The sequence below is a fragment of the Ranitomeya imitator genome, chromosome 1 (assembly GCF_032444005.1).
Source record: "Ranitomeya imitator isolate aRanImi1 chromosome 1, aRanImi1.pri, whole genome shotgun sequence".
Classification (NCBI taxonomy): Eukaryota; Metazoa; Chordata; class Amphibia; order Anura; family Dendrobatidae; genus Ranitomeya; species Ranitomeya imitator.
Genome location: NC_091282.1, coordinates 402,490,952 through 402,508,346, shown reverse-complemented (window position 1 = coordinate 402,508,346; position 17,395 = coordinate 402,490,952). Strand labels below are relative to the sequence as shown.

The 17,395-nt window shown below is 39.3% G+C and overlaps 1 protein-coding gene across 2 annotated transcripts; it reads right to left on the bottom strand.

Annotated features, from left to right (window-relative positions):
• Positions 1-308: 308 nt before the first annotated feature.
• TGM1 (transglutaminase 1) lies at positions 309-16,997 on the bottom strand. Of its 2 annotated transcripts, none has more exons than XM_069762383.1 (15): positions 16,893-16,997; positions 13,268-13,571; positions 12,939-13,127; positions 12,175-12,393; positions 11,928-12,046; positions 9,080-9,187; positions 8,779-8,953; positions 7,833-7,971; positions 7,461-7,564; positions 7,064-7,152; positions 5,702-5,855; positions 5,154-5,444; positions 4,111-4,271; positions 3,193-3,329; positions 309-1,563 (listed from the first exon to the last, which is right to left on the bottom strand). In XM_069762383.1, the coding sequence occupies exons 2-15, from the start codon at positions 13,560-13,562 to the stop codon at positions 1,425-1,427; spliced, it is 2,319 nt and encodes a 772-aa protein (XP_069618484.1). In that variant the 5' UTR covers positions 13,563-13,571; positions 16,893-16,997; the 3' UTR covers positions 309-1,424. The 2 variants fall into 2 exon arrangements, with proteins under 2 accessions (XP_069618484.1, XP_069618492.1); XM_069762391.1 differs by lacking the exon at positions 16,893-16,997 and adding an exon at positions 14,105-14,238.
• Between the last annotated feature and the right edge of the window lie 398 nt (positions 16,998-17,395).

Genomic DNA, 17,395 nt, shown 5'->3' with positions numbered 1-17,395 from the left:
GTAGTGAAGAAATCCTGTGTTCGTCTGGGGGCAGGTCATAATGAAACCTTTATACTGTGTGCTATATTTAGTAGCCACAAAGCAAACTAGGCATCACTGTGATGTCAATAGAATGACTGTTCAAAGCTGTTGACAGTGGCCGTAGAGGTGCCCAGTTAAACACCGATTCCCCACCACCTATCAAACTGTATTAACACAGCATCTTTTTTTTTTCCCAAAATAATTCAGGTTTAACATTAATTTTGTAAAACTCCACATATTTCATCTATAGTATTCAGTCATGAAACAACCATGCAAAACACAAAGAATAATATAAAATATTTATTGAAACAATAAAATATATTTAACACATAAAAGTGCACAAATAATCCAGTGCTTTTTCATATCACAGTCTGTCTATGCAGTTACATATCAGTCACATAAACTTGGTAAAATACGGCAATGTGGCCCTTCCTATGTATACATGCACATTGCACGCACGGGCGTAGCAGGCTGACTCCGCGGTTGGCCACCATGATTGCTAGTTCAGAATATTGTGTCCTTACACTGAATCAGGACTTTAGTTACAACTATCACATCGCCTTTATTCCATGACTCAAAAACCGGACGGTGCCAGACAATCCCTAGTGCCTACGTCTGCACCTTGTGGGTGGATACATGAATCATAGAACATAATAACAGTATTACCTTCATATCATAAAAAAGACTGTCTCCAGAGGAAATACATTATATATGTAAAATAAAAACGTCTTGGTCAGGTAATAGTGAATGGATAGGAAGAAGGGTGTAACGCAGGATGGGCGGATGAGTAAGTAGAGTGATCGCAGTCTTCTTGGCCCTTTGGTGTGCGCAGTTTTAGGTTTCTTCATTGAAATACTAAGCATGTCATATGCTACACTTATGTACAGATTTCAGAATGATGGGTAACAACTTACAATTGCAAAACTGCATATTTTTGGTCTAATTCTTGAATTTTCATAAAAAGGACTTTTGCTATATTTTGTGATGTGACAAGTGACAGGTACAGTAATATTTTTACTAAGGAGTTTGCCTGAATAAGTCCTATGTGTCATGTGTTTGTGAATACCACATACTTGTAAAATGACACTTTTTTTTTAAAGAACCATGTGAATAGAATAAATAATATTTTAGGAAGCAGTACAGGCCATATGTAAGGCATCATATTGGTGGGGTTCTTCAATCATATTAAAAGAAACTGCTTCTCTACTTGGTGTTTATTGTCACATCATTAGTTCTTTAGGATAACTTGGTATACTGGAGATGTGGAATAATGAAAGCAGAATATTCAGTATTTTTTTTTTTATAGTCCGGGACAAAATCCGTTTGCATGGTATCAAATAATACTGAATAATTAATACGTGCTGGCTCTGAATAAAACTGAATTTGGCTCCGAATTTAAATCATCATTGTACCATAACTTCAGTGACTCCATGGACTAAACTCATCTCATTACTCTCAAAGCTTGCCACGAGCTGACGCGGGCCAGGACGTCGAGGTGTAAATCGCTCTGTGATCGAAACTGTCTTCATCGGCCCGACATCTCTGTAGAAAGTAAGCATACGGGGTGTTAGATCGTGGAGGCTATAGGTTTATGGTATTATTTAAAAAATCTTATATCTTATTGGCAACCATAAGATAAAAGAAATAACTGAACTGAAGAAATGTTGCTTTAATATAGCATAATTACCTTTATCAAACACTATTAATACTATTCCTTGGAAGTAGCCACCGTGATACCCGTTAGCAACAAAATTGAGGTCTAAATACTCTAAGGAAATATGCACATGGCGCTCATGTATCTGCATCATTTTTGAAGCATGACACCCTTCAGGTAAAATGTTGTTGGTGTTTTCCCTGACACATCCATTCCAATGGCTGTTTAGACATCTTTTGCCATGATGATTTTTTTTATATGCGACATACAGTATATATACACCCCCAGGAAGAAGCAACCGCAAAACGTGCGTCGGGGTCCGGAGGCTCAGCCTGTCACTTGACAGTGAATTGATTGGTGGACACGTACCTAGGTAATATGTGGAAGAATGGGTACTTTGCTGTTTTTTGTGGGCGTGGATATATGAAGGGACACTGCAACTGTAGGGGCTTTGTGTTTTTCTATTGATGGCAGAACTGTGCCCCTAGTACTTGTTTTGGAGTTGCGGATATGTTTCTATGTCTCCCACGTGTGTCATACCAGTAACACAGATGGATATATTTGCAAATACTGGATTATTTTTTGACTGATAATATGCAACATTGTTGCTGATTGTACATGTACCCTAGCATTACTAAAAGACTCTATTTGATATTGTTGATAGATTTGAACATTTCGGAATTTAGTGTCTCCCTACATTATGCTGGTCTCTGTTTGCTTGGTCTGAGGCACCAATCTGTTTTATTTGTCTTGTAGTATATATTGATGTTGAATAAATAAATTTATTGTTTATTGTTTTAAGGAACTATGGGCATGGGTAGCGTGCTTATTATATATATATATATATATATATATATATATATATATATATATATCATGGCTTCCAAGCTGAAGCAAGCAGGCGAATGGTCAAATCACTTCTTTCAGTCATCTCGCAGCTTTCAAAGACTGAAGCAGATATATGAAGTTACAAAAGATGGAACAAATGCAATGCAAGCCATTTTTATATTGCGGTGCATATATTCAATATCGTTCGTGGGGTTATTTTAGCGTTTTTTTCTGGCAGATTCCAGCAAGAATCGACCTGAAAGAGATGTCATACACAGTAAGGAAATCCCTTCTTAAATGCCAGAAATGTATGATAGCTGTGGAACTGGTAACTATCTCGAGAACAATGCCCATACAGTAGGACGCTGCTGAATTTGGAGAATTTCTAATTTATTTATTAGTTGTTCTGCTAGTTTTCTTATATATCCTGTGATTATGTGATTATGCCACAAATGTACATGATGGAAATATCCCAAAACCATACCCATAATCTAATAAGAAATTTCATAAAGGCATTACTACAATTCCATCAATGAAATCTTAACCTGTATTACCACAATGCTGGATTTTATTGTCATGCAGCAGTGGACTGGCACTGCAGAATGCCAGAGCCCAGGAGAAGTACTGGTATCTCATTTAATGTAGTATAGGTGAAAATTAAGAATAAAGGATCTGAATAATATACTTACCCAACTTGTACAACTTTTGGCCTCTGCAGACCAGGTCCTTCAACATGGAAGCAGCCATTGTGCAAAGTAGTTTGGAGAGGGTTTTGGAAGATGATTTCTGCCACAATTTGCTGACCAACAACTGCTTCACCGTGGACCTGTAATATTGATATCATTGTAAGAGTTTAATACTATATTGCTGACACGTTTCCTTATATTTGTGCACCTTTGTAGACATATCTGATGTTACATGAATGTCAGCATGAATATATACTGATTAATTAGTCCAATATTCTCATCTATACCTCATTTTTACTTCATACTGTGCACGGTCAATAATAGTGACCCTGGTGATGTTTTCTCTCACCTACCATTATGACTGCACTGGGTGATGTAAACCATTGACAACTTCCCTGATGGTCATTTAGCTGATTTAATACCAGTAACTACTTTCTCCTACCCAATGGCCTACTTCCTAGCTTATGGCATAATTCGTATAAAGAGGTTATCCACTACTTTATCACTGTTGACCTATCCAATGTCTGATCAGCTGGGGTCCGACACTCAGCTCCCCTGGCGGTCAGCTGTTCTCAATGTCAGCGGCCACTGGCAGGAAATGCTCAATAGCGGAGCTGCTCCATCTTCTGATAGTGTCAGCAGCTGGGTTCTGCATTTTCACCTCCTATTCAAATCAATAGGAGGCGGATATGCAGTAACTATCAGTAGATTGAGCAGCTCCGTAATTGAGCATTAGTGGCCAGCGACCACCGATGACGAAATCGGGAACAGCTGATCAGTGGGGGTGCTGGTGTCAGACCCCGACCAATCCGACATTGATGACCTATCCAAAGGATAGATCAGTGATACAGTAGTGGACAACCTTTTTAATAATTAATAGATACATTCTTGCTAATTATGAACATATAGAAGCTTTCATACCTTGATGATGAGATCTGGGGTCCTTATTCTGAATGTTTGCTGTTTGGCCAATTTCTGTCCAGATTCTTTAACAATTCCAGATACAGTTAACATCATGGCTGACTGATCCACCAGCTGTGTACGATATTCGTTGTAAGACACTGTCATTCCCACTGACTTGACTATAAAAAGAGAAATTGTAGGAATTAAAATGTTAGCAAATACAAGCAGGAGATGAGACAATGTGAGAAAAGTGCATGGGCCCTTTGCTCTAAATTAGCTTATTGTAGAGTCTCCCTTATTTCTTCCTTTTTTGTGACTCCACCAGCAATTGTAAGCCATGAAATTCATTAGATCATTCCATTGCAGTTGGCGAATGGCTGCTTTAAAGGTGGCATTGGGGCTTCTTCCCTGCTTGGCCAAGTGTCACATATGGTACTCTATGTCTGCCCCTGAATATTACCCAAACCTAAAGTGGTTGTCTTAGACTAATATTGATGACCTTTTCATTCGATTGGTGAAGGTTCGGAATTCCACCGATCAGTTGTTATTGAATATAAACAATGTAAGGACTTCCAGGGGCTGGACCTTATCTTCCTATCAGTTAAGATGCCATACCCAGGAGTGCCACTATACAATGTACAGAGCTGTTTCAGCTCCATAAACTTTTTACATCCAGCTGCCAGCGGAACTGCTAGCAGCTGACCATGGTGGTGCTGGGTTTCAGACTCCACTCATGTAATACTGATGACCTATCCTACCACCCCCGTAAAGGTCATCAATATGATAGTGCAGGACAACCACTTTAAGTATAAACAGTGATAGGTATAAGAAAATGTTGAATCCTAACCAACAACTTTCCATTTTTTCACCAGTTGGAGACTGTCAGTTTGACTTGTGATGTGTGGCAATGACACCAGATCTCTGAGGTTTTGAGAACAAATTTCACATAATAATATTTTTGAACACTATATGCATAATGCGTGAGCACATATTTCCTTAATATGTGAATTTGCAGATGATATTTACCAATAGGCAAAATAAATACACAAGAAATAATTTACCTTCTCCTGGGTTCAGCGATACACTGCATTCTTCATTTTTGAACGACTCTTTGCAGACTCCATTGTAATACATCACAGCAATGGCCATCGATAAGGATGCAGTACGACGACTTCCACTACCATTCTTCAATAGGATCCGGATATTGATGTCACTACCCATGGATACACCATCCTGACACTCAATGGAAAGTGAGACATCTCCTGTATCTTCAGTATCTGCTACCACGTCTGGCATTGGTTTATTACCGTACTTGGCTGCTGTACGAACTGAATTACGCTCCTCTGCGGATCCTGGTAATGAGAAGGCATCAATTATGAGAGATTCCTCATCTAAAGTACTGTGATCTTATTATATAAATTTGATTGTGCTTGATACTATGAGATTTATCCTGCTAGCTATAAACAGAGGCGAAATGACAAAATGTATGCTTTATATGGAAAAGACTGCAAAACTAATTTTAAATTGTTTATTCAAACTACTGTTTTTTGTGCTACTGAAATTATTTTCACTACAGCCTCTATTAATACTGATTATGTCATCTGGTTACCTTCTGGATGTTTATACAGGTATGTGATGTCTTCCCTTGCGTTAGATCCAACTGCTTTGGTGCTGATACAATGCCCAACTGCTCGTTCCTCCACATGGACCTTCTTAAATTTACCATTTGCTGTTCGTTGGTAAAATACCTTGTCACTGTTCACCTACATTGCACACAACAGAAAGCTGAGTTTATATATTCATCTTTTAAAAGATGTTTGAAATATTGCTATTGCTGAGTTTCCATGGACATTGTTGTTAAAATCTACAAAATAGTGAGTAACAAAACAGAGGCCAGAGGATTTAATTCTAGAGTGATTACCTACTGCTGGAAAGCCAGGTAGGCTAGGGGTTAAAGCCTGGCTCTACAAGTTCTGATTGGGTGCACCTGGCTAGCTATGCTTATAACCAGCTAAGGGAATGTGCACGTTGTATTTTCCGCAGCATGTCAATTCTTTGTGCGGATTCCGCAGCGTTTTACACCTGCTCCATAATAGGAATCCGCAAGTGGTAAAAAGCAGGTGAAATCCACACCAAAAACGCTGGAAATCCGTGGGAAAGCTGCAGTAAATCCGCATGTATAACGCAGTTTTTGAAAAATCGTGCGGAAAAAAACCGCACACGAATCAGCAATATGTGCACATAGCCTAAGTTTTCAACTTGGTCAGTCAGCTGGGGGAAGCTGACCAGACTGGATTGTGTTGCAACTGGAGAAAGACAAGCCAGAAGTGGGAGTAGCTCAGCCATGTCTGAAATAGCCAGGGTCTATATTGTTTAGTTAGTGCCTGGACAAGACTAGGGATTTTATGGTTTTGTTTTGATACTGTATAACCAGTGGAAATAAACACTATTCCGTTTATGATATAAAAACCCTGTTCTATAAAAACCCTTGTGTTCCAAGCGGCTACCAGACAGTGTGAACCCCTGCACTATATAGACAAAACAATCGTGATTTGCATAGTAAAGATATTTAAGAATGTATTTATATTGCTTTTTTTCCTGAAAAATCCATTTAATAAGATAGAACTTCATTGTGGTAGCTTAGGTGCAAGAATTTAGCTATTAAATGAGATTTTTTAAAGCGGTGTGGAGTGAAACTGTTGACAAAGAGCAGATTTTCTTAAAATGTAAAGTACGGTATGCTAGTCTCTAAAATGGGCTAAAATCATTCAAAATAGGTCCAAAAAGCAGTAACGCAGTATTATAGTGGGACATCACAGTAGTATTGGTTTCACAAATGAACATTATCTTTGTTTTTATGGTTATGTCGGTTACCGTATGTTAAGTTGGAATGTGTTAACTCCCAGCGTCATAGCTGCAATTGTGAACATTATAATGAGACCACATTACGGTCACACATATATATAATTACCTCTGCAAAAAGGAAAGGAGCATCGTATTTGATATTCACTAAACCATTCTTGACGGCAAGGAGAGGACAAGGACCACAGCAGTATATTCCTGAAAATGAGAGTGATTGATACAATTTCAGGCCCATTGCAGATCTACAATTTCAGTAGTAGGAATCTGTTGGTAAAATAGGCTAAGGGCTCATTCAGACATCTGTGCAAATTGGTCCGGGCATGCACGGTTAATGCATGGACTCATCGGGGGTCTCCGGACCCAAGTGTGACAGCCTCATAGAAATACACAAAGCCTCCAGTCAGGAGAGCCACGGCTAGTCCATGCATTGCATCCAATCTTGGACCATTTTTCACGGACATCTGCATGAACCCTAGTGGATCAAAGACCATATAACTGTCATTTACCATTGCTGGTCTCTTGAGGTGTGGCATCAATGGCTTGCCATCCACTATATCCAGCTGGTAGGTCAGGGCGGGTCATCCAGCAGTCATTCCAACAGTGATAATTCCTTAATCGATGCACATGTAAAGTTAGTAAACACATTCCTACATTTAATCTGGTCACTATTCACAGATAATATGCAAAATCCCATCTCTTTGAGAAGACCACCCATTCATCATAACCACATTTTTTGTGGTAAGTTTTCAATTTCTCTTGAGAAGGCTACCCCTTTAGTAAACAAATTTGTCAGCACAAGTGGTAATCTCAAAGAGGTTTTACTCTACTTTTTACCCCAAATTCAGTATTATTTAGTATGTAAGGATTTTAATGCTTACCAGACAGAATCACTGTTTTTATCCTCTAGCGGCTTCATGTTTTCGTCAAAATAAACATCAAATGTGAGATTTCCATCAGTGTCATGAGCAGATGCGAAATTGGTAATAGTACGTCCTGGGATTCCAAGACAGCGGAGCACTGAAGGAAGAAGTGGCAAATAAGGCTATGCTGACTGGCATGTTATGATTAGAAAAATAGTATTTGATACATCCATTTAATGTGCAGTTTTATATGTTTAAAGAGCAACTTCAGTATAAAAAAGTCCCTCCAATTTCATTATTACATTTATCCTTCATTAACAGTGGCTACACAGCAGGACTTATGGTTAATTTGCACAATATAGAAACCGCTGTGTAAACTAACATGAAAAATGCTTCATTGCCCATATTTTACATGTGAAATTAAGGCCCTGATTCATTAAGTTCAGCGTTTTTGTATGCCAGTCTTGATGAAGGGCCATGCTGGGGTCAGACGCTCTTGACTCATTGTTTTTCCACAAAAAAGGCATGAGAAAAGCCAAATTTACAACATTTTAAAGCAGCCTCACATTGCGCCAAAACTATGCAACTTATGAAATTCTGGGGTAAAAACTTTGATGCTTTGGGCCCTATATGTTTGATTTTTTTCACATGCATTCATGGATAGAACATGTATGTTGTTCATGGCAGTCTGAATGAGTAATTATGGTGTGTTGCCCAGGCCCATCAGAGTGGGACCATGAGATCAGCGCATCATTAGAGGGCCTTTCTAACCAAAAACCATTGACCTTTAACGTCTTGATATTTGCCACTCGCATATATAATATTCATCTAATTTGCAGCCACTGATTGCTGAATACATAATCAGAAATGGCAGAAATAAAAACAATCTCTAAATCAAATTTATCTACATACATTACTTTATGATGAATCTAATACTATAAAACTTCTTCAAACATCTTCCCACCTGATGTTGTGACAGCAGCAAACACCCAGCACTGGCCGTATTTTACAGGGGCCCCAGTCTGGTGATACCGGAGCAGAATATCCACACTGCCCACCCAAGCAACAGGATTGACACCATCAGCATATTCACCAGACCAGCTTCCAGCAACCACACCGTTATCATCCATGGAATTCACCTGAAAGATAGAAGCCGGGGGTTGGTAAGTCATGGATACAATGCCAATATTACTAGGTCACATTTCTAGAACTTATACCGTATCCATCTAGGAAGATATGAAGTGATTCTCCAAGTAAATACTCACCATGGCAGATATAACTCGGGAAACATTTATGGGATCGCCTCTTGACGCAGGTGAGAGACCTCCACGGTCCATTATGTACAGTACAGCATCCATAACTCCCTTATCAAACTGTAGGTTAAAAAAAAGTATAGGTATAATTATTATTTGAAAACGGCAAATATTTGACCAATAATAGAAATGTTCTCAGAGCATACTTGTTTTCCAAACGACATTATTTGGCAATGAGGACCCTATTACCGTGTCATAAAAATGGGGCAAAAATATAACATAAGCTCCTCAGAAATATGAACGATAGGACATGCTTTTTATATTTAAAATAAATGCAACAAGCCCTAAGAACAGCACCAAAGTACCAATTATATGGAAATGAGTTGGATAGCCTATAGTGTGGAAGCATTGCTTGTGTACTGTGCATGGATTGAAGTACAAAAGGATTTTTCTCCAACTTTTTGCTAACCCCATGAGTGCTGTCACTTTTTTCCACGGTCTGTTATATCCAGTGTGTTTTGTTACTGTTCTACACTTATTTGTGTGTTTGGTGGACATTCCATTTTTTTGTTCATATGGCAAACCTATGAGTCTTTGTTAGGTCTTGTGCTGGCATAGTAACTCAATGTCTCCCTGCAATCATGAATAAATTACACTAGTGGACTGACAAGGAGAGTCAGTCCCGTCAAACAATTGAGGCCTCATTCACATGTCAGTAATGAAATATGTATGTGAAGAAATGGTACCGCTGTCATCAGTGTTTTGGATCAGTTTGTCATTCCTTACATGGGCAGTGTGTCCGTTTTTACAATCAGTAAATGGTCCGTGTGTCCGTCTTTACCATCAGTTTATGGTCCATGTGTCTGTTTTTACCATCAGTGTGTCATCAGTGTATAGTCCGTGTGTCCGCTATTACCATCAATGTGTCATCAGTGTACGGTCCGTGTGTCCGGTTTTACCATCAGTGTGTCATCAGTGTATGGTCCGTGTGTCCGCTATTACCATCAGTGTGTCATCTGTGCATGGTCCGTGTGTCCATTTTTACCATCAGTGTGTCATCAGTGCATGGTCCTTGTGTCCGCTATTACCATGAATGTGTCATCAGTGTATGGTCCGTGTGTCCGGTTTTACCATCAGTGTATCATCAGTGTATGGTCCGTGTGTCCGCTATTACCATCAATGTGTCATCAGTGTACAGTCCGTGTGTCCGGTTTTACCATCAGTGTGTCATCAGTGTATGGTCCGTGTGTCCGCTATTACCATCAGTGTGTCATCTGTGCATGGTCCGTGTGTCCGTTTTTACCATCAGTGTGTCATCAGTGCCGCTATTGTGTCCGCTATTACCATCAATGTGTCATCAGTGTACGGTCCGTGTGTCCGGTTTTGCCATCAATGTGTCATCAGTGTATGGTCTGTGTGTCCATTTTTACCATCAGTGTGTCATCAGTGCATGGTCCGTGTGTCCTTTTACCATCAGTGTGTCATCAGTGCATGGTCCGTGTGTCCATTTTTACCATCAGTGTGTCATCAGTGCATGGTCCGTGTGTCCGTTTTTATCAACAGTGTGTCATCAGTGTACGGTCCGTGTGTCTGTTTTTACCATCAGTGTGTCATCAGTGCATGGTCCGTGTGTCCGCTATTACCATCAGTGTGTCATCAGTGTATGGTCCGTGTGTCCGCTATTACCATCAGTGTGTCATCAGTGCATGGTCCGTGTGTCCGCTATTACCATCAGTGTGTCATCAGTGCATGGTCCGTGTGTCCGGTTTTACCAGCAGTGTGTCATCAGAGCTTGGTCAGTGTGTCCGTGTTTACCATCAGTGTGTCATCAGTGCATGGTCCGTGTGTCCGTTTTTACCATCAGTGTGTCATCAGTGTATGGTCCGTGTGTCCGCTATTACCATCAGTGTGTCATCTGTGCATGGTCCGTGTGTCCGTTTTTACCATCAGTGTGTCATCAGTGCATGGTCCGTGTGTCCGTTTTTATCAACAGTGTGTCATCAGTGTACGGTCCGTGTGTCTGTTTTTACCATCAGTGTGTCATCAGTGCATGGTCCGTGTGTCCGCTATTACCATCAGTGTGTCATCAGTGCATGGTCCGTGTGTCCGCTATTACCATCAGTGTGTCATCAGTGCATGGTCCGTGTGTCCGGTTTTACCAGCAGTGTGTCATCAGAGCTTGGTCAGTGTGTCCGTGTTTACCATCAGTGTGTCATCAGTGCATGGTCCGTGTGTCCGTTTTTACCATCAGTGTGTCATCAGTGTATGGTCCGTGTGTCCGCTATTACCATCAGTGTGTCATCTGTGCATGGTCCGTGTGTCCGTTTTTACCATCAGTGTGTCATCAGTGCATGGTCCGTGTGTCCGCTATTACCATCAGTGTGTTATCAGTGCATGGTCCGTGTGTCCGTTTTTAACATCAGTGTGTTATCAGTGTATGGTCCGTGTGTCCGCTATTACCATCAGTGTGTCATCAGAGCTTGGTCCGTGTGTCCGTTTTTACCATCGGTGTGTCATCAGTGTATGGTCAGTGTATCCGTTTTTAACATCAGTGTGTCAGTGTTTTTCATGTATGGATAGATCAATAATTAAATTACAAAGCTTCTCCTATCATTTGCAATGTTAAATATGGATAGTTCACAGACTGCACACTAATGTGTGAGTTTTTCATCCATGAAACAGACATGTCTGTGTGTTTTGCTTGGACACACAGCCTGTGAAAACACATGGACATGTGAGCAGCCCCATAGACTATAGACTGTAATTGGTATGTCTTGTATCCGAGAAAAACACAGCTAGAACATGTATGTAACATGAGGCCTTAGAAGGAGAACTAACTAGTAACATTTTGTTTTGTTACCTGTCCATAATTCCAAGAACGTTCTCCAATTTGATGTTCTGTGCCATAGTAAATTCTGCCAATTTCATTAAGAACATATTCTTGCCTCCATGATTCATTATCCATAAACACAGAATCCACTAAAGACAATGGAAAAGTCATTAATGTGTAGAATGAATATTTACATTTTTTAAGTAAACTAGCTCAGGGACAAAGGGAATCCAATACAAAAGCTACATTGGTTAAGTTTAATCTTGTGCACACTTACTCCGACACCAAGCATTGAATAGGATGTAGACCTTCAGTTTAGCGTCATTATAAGTTCCTGCGCCACTTTTAACACTGAGCTGGTATTTTCCCACTCCAGCTTGAGCAGAGGTGTTCACCCATAGGGTGGCATTTTGCCCAGAAGCTTCAGCCACCTGACATCCCCAGCCACCTTCATCGAATTCCTTGACTAAGGGCAAAGTGATTGGTTGGGAATTTCCTGTAAGAGAACAACAACCAATGTCCATTAATGAAACAACTTTACCGTAAGACAATTCCATAAAATATACTGTAGCAGGTTGTATTGAGAGTACCATTTGAGATTGCTCATCATAGCACAGCATATCTTTAGTCCACTCCTCTTATAAATGGGCAGTGATTTAAAGGACAAGGAAGTTATGAGCAAACCTTTTATTATCATTAGCTGTAATTATTCACATATCCTCATACCGAGACGTCCTTAATTGGCGGAAGTGGTGTGACTCAGTAAACTATCATGAACCCAAAATCAGCATTGCCCATGAAAGACAATATTTCTTATGCAGGAATTTACAGCATGGTGATTCCTCTGTATTAAATATTTGAAGCCAGTAAACTCCTCTTGACTCAGTACATCGCGTTAACCCCATTAAAATATCATACGCTATAATGGTGCCTTTAATAGAAAACAAGCTCAGACAGGACATTTAACAGCTTGTTCTCAATCACAATGATGACTGCTGCATTTAATTTGTAAGCCTGAAAATAAATTTGCCTCTCGCTCACCTTGATTCAGAATGACACAGACTTGATCACTTTTGGGGTTGAATGACCTTTGGAAGGTGACACAGATCTGGAAGGGTTGTCCTCTCCTTACAATTAGTTCATCATATTCAAACTCATCAGTGTGATGAGACCGACGATTTTCTCCAGTCCGAGACTTGAGTAAGTCAACATTTTTAATCTGCAATGTCCCTGAGAAACCAAAATGTGACAGGATTCAGAAAATGTGTTTTAGGAGATTAGTTATGTAAATGGAAATGTATTCTCCATTATCAGGAGGGTTACATAAAAGTTACTGAAAGATAGAAATAGAAGAGAGAGTTAGTCCTTACCTGTGGGCATTAATGGCGAGTTATCATTGTTGTTTTCTGGTCTTCCTGGTTCAATGTTGCTGTTTGGTCTATCATTGTTCCTATCAGTTCCACCTGAAATTCCACCTCCGGTAGTAGTTTCACCTCCTGGAATTCTATCTCCTCCAGAACTGTGGTCTCCTCCAGTAACTCTATCAGAAGGTCTGCCTCCTGTTCCTCCAGGTCCTCTCACATAATCATCAACATCTTCCCCTCTGGAGCAACAGGAGCAGCATCGTTGCCACCAGGACTTCTTCCTCTCCACATACCGTGACATGTTTTAAATCTGAGAAAGAATATAAATCGTGTTATAAAATGAAGTATCCCACTGTAATAATCTTAAAAGTTTCCACATTCAATATTTCTGAATAAAGGTAACTCATTCACAGATCATGTCATAAGCTTACTCCTAAGACTACGTGCCAGCACAAGTTAGCTCATAAATCCTCCAAACACTGCAATGAATGCTGACGGTTAAGATTTATATAGTAGAGGAAGCTACCATCTTAAAGGAAAGCATTCCTCTAAATATATACTTCTTACTGCAGAAAAAAGTTTTTCAAGCTTGTGTCTATCCTTGAATCTATACAGCCAAGGGCAGACACAGACAGTAAAGGGCCACTGTGCAAGAAGAAGAAGATATAGGCCCTTTAGGCTTCAATAATGTCACAGATATGGCAGGTTCAACCCTTTCTCCGCTTCCAAAAAGCAATAATCCATAGTATAAGCAGTCTTGCTTTAGTAGGCTTACTGAATCTAGCAGAGCCCCCTGTAGCAGTCCCTCTTCTGTTATTATGAACTTTCCTCCCCTTCTCTTACCTCCTTCCTGTGCTGAAACCACTCACGAGTCTTTAACCCCATGGTGTCACTCACTGACCCGCTTGATCATACAGCCAAAATAAGAAATAGAATTAAAGAGGAAGATCTGCCAAAGAGTAACCACACCCTTCTGTGTAGTTCCCTTATCCTCGGCGAACATATCTCCCCCCCCCCTCCCCCCGCTCAGCAGGGTCCTTCCCATGACACACAAAAATGCACCGTACTGTTACTTCTGTGTACTTTTGCAGAAATCCCCTAAATGTCAGTGAGTATCCTTGGACAGCAAATGTTACAAAATAATATACATAATTTAGAACACATGCTACACATAGAGCGCAAAATACATCTCTATTTACTTTACTATGTCACAGCCACATCCGCAAAATGATCTGGGACCTAGGAAGATGCTGACCATGGAAAAATAAATGATGACTTTGAAAATAATAGGTATAGTAGAAGATTTTCTTTTGGATGTTCTCTGCCCATACAAGTAATTTACGTAATGACTATAATTTTTTTATAATCCTATACAGTAAAACTGACAACCACCCAGGGCGGCAACGAAATATGTGATTCTAGGGGTTCTAGAGAGAAGTCCTCTTAAAAATAGAATCAATATACACAATGGTTAGGGTAACATAGTAACATAGTTATTAAGGTTGAAAGAAAACTTTAAGTCCATCTAGTTCAACCCATAGCCTAACCTAACATGCCCTAACATTTTGATTCAGAGGAAGGCAAAAAAAAACCCATGTGGCAAAGAGTAAGCTCCACATTGGGGAAAAAAATTCCTTCCCGACTCCACATACGGCAATCAGACTAGTTCCCTGGATCAACGCCCTATCAAGGAATCTAGTGTAAGTACCCTGCAACATTATACTTTTCAAGAAAGGCATCCAGTCCCCTCTTAAATTTAAGTAACGAATCACTCATTACAACATCATACGGCAGAGAGTTCCATAGTCTCACTGCTCTTACAGTAAAGAATCCGCATCTGTTATTATACCTAAACCTTCTTTCCTCCAGACGTAGAGGATGCCCCCTTGTCCCTGTCTTTACATACACATTTTAAATATGTAGAAAGAGGTAAAGAAACAAAAAAATCTCGGTATAAATCTGATTTATGAGATAATGGCATCAGTAATGCAAGACTGTAGACCTGCTATCTCTATACAATATGTGTTGTGTTACATAGACTATGGATGCACAGACTTGTATGGCTGCCGTTAATCACACCTTCATATTATGTAGCCCCTGAGAGAAACTTGGAGACTGACTTGTAGTTTTAGCTCTTTCTGTGAAAAATAAGTAGACATTTCTAACTCTTGGAAAATACATATAACTCAATTAAATACAGATGTTCTATTAGTATCTATTGTATAACAGGTCGTTGATTCACCTGAAAAACTGGTGGTGTGTGTCACTTATCTCTACATTATTGCCCACCACTCAGGATTTTCTTCACTACTTCCGTTGGATGAAAGGCAGCAAAACAGGTCTAGACTCTCCTAATTGAAAGCCATTGTGTGAGTAAATGACTGTCATCAGTTGTTCATATGTTGGGATATTTCAGGCTCCCACCTATTGTTCCATTGTTTGAATTCTTAAATGAATCAAATTATAAAAAATTATGTACCATCGGGATTCTACCATCGGGATTCTACCATCGCCCCCTCGCTCCATACACCTTTCCTTTAGCAATAGCTTTTGCAAAGAGTTTCTATTACAGTGAACAGCTCATGTATTACCGTACTTCATGAGTGGCCACCAATTACTTACCCTGGAACATAAGAGTTGATCTCCAACCTACCCACTATTCCAAAGAAGGAATTGGGAGCTTTTCAATGTTCCCAAGACAGATAACAGATAAAATACAGAGAGATGAGATACACAGAGATTATATTGTCTCACCCAGTTGTTGCAGTCTACTGGTAAGCCTACTCTCAGTTTCTATAGTATATAATATCATATGATCTATCGTATCTATCTATCTCATATCTATCTATCATATCTATCTATCTATCTATCTATCTATCTATCTATCTATCTATCTATCTATCTATCTATCTATCCCATATCTATCTATCTCATATCTATCTATCTATCCCATATCTGTCTATCTATCTATCTATCTATCTCATGTCTATCCCATATCTGTCTATCTATCTATCTATCTATCTATCTCATATCTATCTATCTATCTATCTATCTATCTAATTCATATCTATCTATCTATTTCATATCTATCTATCTAATTCATATCTATCTATCTATCCTATATCTATCCCATATCTATCTATCCCATATCTATCTATCTCATATCTATCTATCTATCTATCCCATATCTATCTATCTCATATCTATCTATCTATCTATCCCTTATCTATCTCTCTATCTATATCTTTCTATCGTACCGATCTAGCCAGCCCGCACAACAGATACTTATACTGTTTTAGGACTGCATTGCATTGTATTTGGTAGCTTTCATTCTTGAGATAAGTGATATGTTTTTTTTCCTTGCAGGTAATCTATAATGATTTCATTACTATTATATAACAAAACAGGTAAAACAAAGTACAAATACAGTAACAAGTAAACAAAACTATCTACATAGCAGCAGTAATAGGCAATGAGACAGACAACCATCTCTTTACAAGAGCTAGCACCCTAAACATGCAACATCTACTTAACTATCTCATAATGTGATAACGTCTCAGAAAAATAAACATATATAAAACACATCTCATATTATAAAAGTACTAAAGTATGAAATAAATGTGGCACTGACCTGAACAGCTGCTACGTATAATGACAGATCCTCTCAATGCGGTTTATGCTGTAAGGGGTGTCTATAAATCAAGGGGTGGAACTTAAAAAAAAATGATCCTCACGTCATGTCAGACCTTCCCATATCATGCTATGCCAAACAGTTGGAATCCTTGGAATGTTCGACTTGTAACACTGTCAGTGCTCATCACCTCACACCCTTAGGAGGGCCTCGTGTCCACACCTCACACTGTTACACACCTTAGCCTCTCAATGTATTACATCTACCTCTCATTGTGTGCCTGTATCCTACAATTGTGCAACACACAATGAGTTCCATCATACAAATAATGTAACTTACCCACTAATATTAATTAATGGCTGGCTTACAAGTACAATACATCTGTGCAGTGTAAGCAATATTTACTGAGCATGTCTAACTAACCACACAACATAGGTAATCAATTTACGTATTCCATCTTTCCATCTCTTTATTTAATGACTTGAGGCATAATTATATCCTCA

Excerpts from the sequence above, each read along its gene's own strand:
- TGM1 (XM_069762383.1), bottom strand. The coding sequence starts at position 13,562 with ATGTCACGGTATGTGGAGAGGAAGAAGTCCTGGTGGCAACGATGCTGC. Across the intron at positions 7,972-8,778 it reads TGCTGCTGTCACAACATCAG|TGCTCCGCTGTCTTGGAATC; the intron begins GTGGGAAGATGT and ends TTCTTCCTTCAG. Across the intron at positions 1,564-3,192 it reads CCAAAAGTTGTACAAGTTGG|AGATGTCGGGCCGATGAAGA; the intron begins GTAAGTATATTA and ends TACTTTCTACAG.